General features: G+C 45.0%; 1 protein-coding gene across 9 annotated transcripts in view; it reads left to right on the forward strand.

Annotated features, from left to right (window-relative positions):
- NUGGC (nuclear GTPase, germinal center associated) overlaps window positions 1–4779 on the forward strand; it is a 70313-nt gene extending 65534 nt beyond the window's left edge. For all 9 annotated transcript variants that reach the window (XM_017884927.1, XM_017884973.1, XM_017884937.1 and 6 more), the window contains one exon: window positions 3505–4779. In XM_017884927.1, coding sequence (XP_017740416.1) covers window positions 3505–3650 — 146 coding nt within the window. In that variant the 3' untranslated portion in view covers window positions 3651–4779. The remainder of the gene's footprint in view (window positions 1–3504) is intronic.
- Window positions 4780–6000: the final 1221 nt, after the last annotated feature.

A 6000-nucleotide genomic window follows, 5' to 3' on the forward strand; every position in this document is an offset into this window, starting at 1 on the left:
TGCTCCTTCTTGAATTTAAAGGTATTAAGTTAGGAAGAATTAGCAGGGCAAGGAATGGAGATGATGATGATGATGATGATGATGATGATGATGATGATAACGATGATAACGATAACGACAGCCCCACCCTTTGCCCAGCACCCAGCTGAGAGCAGGCATTATACTCAAGCTTTGTGCTCATGGTTTCACTGAATTCTCACATTAGCTCCCAGGGATAGATGTTGTTGCTGCATTTTGCAGAGGCAGAAATAGAGACTCACATTAGGAAATGCCCCCAAGGTCCCATAGCTGGAAAGTGGCTAATTTAAATCCACAGCTCTGCCCTGCCGTCTCCATAAGGCCTTTCTTTTAAGTTGATGCCTCCTTATGAAGAACTTCATGGTCTGGTGATGGTGGAGAAAGAATTCTCTTAATCCACCTGCAGCCTGGGGATGTGGCCCCAGCTGTGGACCTTGGTGTAGGCAACCATGTCCCTTTCTGGCCATGGGCTCCATCAGGCCCCCCGGATGGAGCCCATGGAGAGGGTAAACTGGTAGAAAAAGCAAGTAAGTAATTTCTAGCCAAATTTAAAATGCACATATCATTTGGCGCAGCAACCCTACAGATATCCTTATATGGGAGGAGAGTGGCATGTAGACAAGGTTATTCAGGGTAACATTCTAATGTCAAAAATGGGGACAACTCAAATATCTGTAAGTAAAGCACTGCTTAAATTAAATTAAATACACAACGAGGGGAGGACTGTGCAACTGTTAGAAAAAATAAAGCAGCTTTATAGGTAGTGGTATGAAATGATCTCCAAAATATATTACAAAGTGGAAAACAGCAAAGTGAGTAAATGTACATGATATGTTGCCATTTGTGAGTGGGGGGTGAAAAAAGGAAATACATATGTATATGTTTGTATGTGCATAAAAATCTTCATGGGCTACAGAGAACACTGACAGTACTCGTTGCCTCTAAAGAGGGGAACCGGAAGGCTAGAGGGTAGGAGAGGGTGGGGAACCAGAAGGCTGGAGGGTAGGAGAGGGTGGGGAACCGGAAGGCTGGAGGGTAGGAGAGGGTGGGAGCCTTGCTCTGCACCCTGTATATTTTGTGCCTTTTATATTTTTTATCACATTGATAGTTGCCTGCTGAAATGAATAGGTCTGATACCACTGAGTTTGCCAGGGTGAAAGCAGACAGAGCTGTTCCCAAAGTCACAGCCACAATGGCCACTTCTAAAGATCTGTTCTGCACTTCTCCATCTCTCTGGGAATCTTTATGCCCCATTTATGGCTGGTTAGATGGACCTCTAACCTGATCCTAACGGACTCCAGGGAAGGAGATACAACACCCTCACACTATAATGTAGTGGACTCTCACGACCTTCTGTCCAGGCCTCTGTAGAAATCTAAGTTTTAAGATGCTAGTCATTCCAATGTGCCTTCTTTAAAGAACTCCTGCTTGCCAGAGATCTTGACCAGGTCTCACAGAAACCTTGACCAGGTGCTTCCCTCAGTTTGATGTCAATTGCACCTGCTATAATTTAAGCCTATTTCCTTCTCTTCACCATTGACAACAAATATACATCATGTCGGGGGTGGGGGGCATGCTTTATACAGAAATCTAAAAGGCAGTCCCTGTTGTCAGGGCCTTACCTGGTTGGTAAGACAAGATGTGTAAGAATGTGCATCATTAGACTGGGGAGTTTGCATTTGCTCAGCAAACAATTCTGATCATCTCCTGGGTGCCAGGCAGTGTTCTGGGTGCTGAGGACACAGTGGTGACCAATACAGGCAAGAGTCCCCACCCTCATGGAGTTCACAGCCCAGTGGTGGAAGGCAGGCAGTAAGCAAACTAATAAGTGAGATATGAGGCAGGGAGGCGAAACAGAGAAAGGGAAGAAGGGATGCTGGTTTAGGAGACAGGGTGGTAAAGGAAGGTCTCCCTGGGAATGTGACACTGAAGCAAAGCCCTGAGGGAGGGAACCCAGTCAGACTTCAGATCGTTATTCTTGAAGTTCAGAGACAGAGTGGTTATTCAGGGCTGGGACACAGGGAAACTTCAGTGAAGCTGGGTCCTGGGGGAAACCTCAAAGGTTAGGTTGATTTCAGAGGCAGCAGAGAGAAGGGAGGCCTTGCAGATATGGGACAGAACAAAAAGACTCCGGGTCCTAACTCCCCTCTGCTCATGAGGCCCATCCCTGGCCAGGCTCAGGGCCAGTCAGCCTGAGTCACCCTCTGGGGTACAGAAAGCCAGGGGGGATTAGAAAGGCATTCAGGGCTCAGTCTGAAGTGTCCCTTCAAAGGGGACTGCATTAGTCAGCGTCCTCCAGATAAACAGAACCAGTAGGATGTGTGGATAGATGAAGGAAGAGATTTATTTTAAGAAGTTGGCTCACACAATGGTGGAGGCTTGGTGAGCCCAAAATCTGATGCAGGGAGGCCCACAGGACGGAGACTCCAGAAAGAGAGGCAGTTCGCGTCCAGAGGCCATCCCTGCAGAACCAGGCAGAGCCGATGTTGCAGACAAAGGCCCAACCAAGGCTTGGCCAGGCACAGTGGCTCACGCCTGCAATCCCAACACTTTGGGAGGCTGAGGTGGGTGGGTCACTTGAGGTCAGGAGTTCAAGATCAGCCTGGCCAACGTGGTGAAACTCTGTCTCTACTAAAAATACAAAAAAAAAAAAAAAAAAAAAAAATTATCTAGGTGAGCTAGTGGGCGCCTGTAATCCCAGCTCGTTGGGAGTCTGAGGCAAGAGAAGCACTTGAGCCTGGGAGGCGGAGGTTGCAGTGATTCAAGATCATGCCATTGCACTGCAGGCTTGGTGACAAGAGCAAAATTCCATCTCAAAGGCCCAAGGCTGTCACTGGATCATCCCTTCCTGCTTGCGGGAGGCTGGCCTTTGGCTCCATGCATGCCTTCAGCTGGCTGTTTGAGGTCCACCCTCACTGGGGAGGGCCATTTGCTTTACTTGAGGTCTACTGAGTTAAATGTAAATCTCATCCAAAAACACCCTCCCAGAGGCATCCAGACTCACATTTAACCTGGTATCTGGGCCCTGTGACCTGGACAAGTTGACACATAAAACTAACCATTGTGAGAACATGATCATGGGATGAAAACCTGAGATGCCAGAGAGAGAACATTCACTGAGAATGGGTTGTGCTGGGAGGATAGGGATTGGGGTGGGGGGAAGAGGGGGAGCCGCCTGGAGAGGAGTTAGGGGAGGTGTTATTGTGCAATGTGCTTTGTATATCACACGCCTGTGAGGCCTTAATACAGACTCAGTGACTTCTCAGGGTTTTTCTTGTGGGTAGGTTTGTATTTCTTTTGAGGGTGACCCCATGCTGAGACAGCATTCTGGTAAGAGGAGGAATACCTGCTTTGATGTCTGATCTGTAAGCACCACGCCAGATCCATATTCTGGGACAAGTGACAGGATTGTTGGGGGATTTGCTTTTTGGAGACGTTTCTGCAACGGACGCCAAATCCTGATGTGAGCTTTCTGCTCTCCTGTAGATGTCGGGAGTGAATACAAGGAGATGGAGAAGCTGCACAGAAGCCTGAGGGAGGTTGCGGAGAATGCACGACTGAGGAAGGGCATGCAAGAGTTCCTCCTAAGGGCATCTCCCAGCAAGGCTGGCCCCCCTGGGACATCACTGTAACTCCTAGGGCTTAGTCTCAATGGATGAAAAATAAGCCCACAGTCAGAGAATTAGAATTACTGTTTTTGTTCTTAAGAGACAGGGTCTACCTCTGTTGCCCTGGCTGGAGCGCAGTGGCACCATCACAGCTCACTGCAACCTTGAACTCCTGGGCTCAAGCAATCCTCCAGCCTCAGCCTCCAGAGCAACTGGAGCTACAGGTACAGGCCACCAGCCTGGTACTTTTTTTTTTTTTTCTGAGACAGAGTCTTGCTCTGTCGCACAGGCTGGAGTGCAGTGGCGTGATCTCGGCTCACTGCAACCTCTGCCTCTCAGGTTCAAGCAGTTCTCTGCCTCAGCCTCCCAAGTAGCTGGGATTGCAGGTGTGTGCCACCACACCTGGCTAATTTTTGTATTTTTAGTAGAGACGGGGTTTTACCATCTTGGCCAGGCTGGTCTTGAACTTTTGACCTCGTGATCCACCTGCCTTGGCCTCTCAAAGTGCTGGGATTACAGGCATGAGCCACCATGCCCGGCCCACACCTAGGTAATTTTTTAATTTTTTGTGGAGATGGCGTCTTGCTCTGTTGCCCAGGCTGGTCTCAAACTCCTGGCCTCAAGTGATTCTCCCACCTCAGTCTCTTGCGCTAGGATTGCAGGCATGAGCCATCGTGCCTGGCTCAGAATTTTTTCTGTTTTGTGAAATCTAATAGAGGACTGCTGTCAACTATTTGGACTTTGTATGCAATATAAAACTAGTATGTTTACTACATTTTATTTTATAGCCCAAAAAGAGTCATCTTCAATACCTAATGGCATTCTAAAGCTTTAGGACAAGAAACTTTTGCTTCCTCAAAAATATCTAAACATCGCTGGGCACGGTGGCTCACTCCCATAATCCCAGCACTTTGGGAGGCCGAGGCAGGCAGATCATGAGGTCAGGAGATGAGACCATCCTGGCTAACATAGTAAAACTCCATTTCTACTAAAAATACAAAAAATTAGCTGGGCTTGGTAGCATGTGCCTGTAGTCCCAGCTACTTGGGAAGCTGAGGCAGGAGAATTGCTTGAACCCAGGAGGCGGAGGTTGCAGTAAGTCAAGGTAGCGCCACAGCACTCCAGCCTGGACGACAGAGCGAGACTACGACTCAAAAAAAAAATACACACACACACACACACACACAAACTTAAACATTATAGAAAAAACATTTCTAGATATAAAACAAGCCATAAAAGAAATTCATCCTTCAAAGAAGAAAATATCTGAACATTGAAAAACTTAAGTATTATAGAAAACATTGCAAAATAAAGCTTTTAGGAATCCAATTCTGTTTTTCATTTTAATACTGATGAGACTTTGGGTAAGGAGGCAGACAACATTGTATCCTGGAAACAAAATGGGTTTGGGAGCCAGATGAACATAGACCCGGCTTCAGCACCTCTCAGATGTGTTATCTAAGACCAGCACTTCCTAAACATGTTGATCTCAGGACCCTTCACTTTTAAAGGACCCTGAGGAGCGTTTGTTTATGTGGGTTATGTCTGTTGATATTGACTATTCAAAATTAAATAGGAGAAAACGTAAGTAATTATTTACTAACTTTTTTAGAAGTAACAATAATAAACCCATTACATGTTAACAAAATAACACATTGTTATGTAAAAGCTATTTTCCAAAAAAAAAAAAAAAAAAATGTACTGAGAAGAGTAACATGGTTTTACACGTTTGCAAATCTCTTTATTCCCTGGCTTAATAGAACACAGCTGGATTCTCACATCAGTTTCTTCATCCACTCTGTTGCAATATGTCATTTTGGTTGATGTATATGAAAAAAAAAATCACTCTCACACAGATATGCAGTTGGAATACAAGGAAGTATTTTAATAGCTTTTTCAGGTAATTTTGGGATATTTTTTGATTCTACAAAGACAGATGGCAGTTTCTTAACAGTTAATTGCAGTGTGGAATCTGAAAGCATTATCAGTGAACATTTTTCAAATGCTATTACATGAAAATGCATTGGTTGATTTTGTACTTTGAATGATTTTTTTACTAATGCATGATTTTGGGGTATCAGGCATTGTTCATCTTGAAAATATTTATTCACTGAGTTAAGCAGATATTCCAAATATTGGTGCATTTTATTGTATAATACCATGAAATCATGTTGTTAGTGTCTTCACCAGTCTCACCAGGAAAGTCTTGAAGTATTGGGAAGCTGTCAAGCTCACAGTGAAAAATATAAGTTTTACAAAATTCCATTCCCCCCCGAAAGCTCATCTTATCATTGGTGACAAATATTGTCAGTTGTTTTCTTTGAGGTGATAGATTCACTGTCCTCATTTTTGGGGAAATGTTTACTATATAACT

The sequence above is a fragment of the Rhinopithecus bieti genome, unplaced genomic scaffold (assembly GCF_001698545.2).
Source record: "Rhinopithecus bieti isolate Rb0 unplaced genomic scaffold, ASM169854v2 scaffold_315, whole genome shotgun sequence".
NCBI classification, from domain to species: domain Eukaryota; kingdom Metazoa; phylum Chordata; class Mammalia; order Primates; family Cercopithecidae; genus Rhinopithecus; species Rhinopithecus bieti.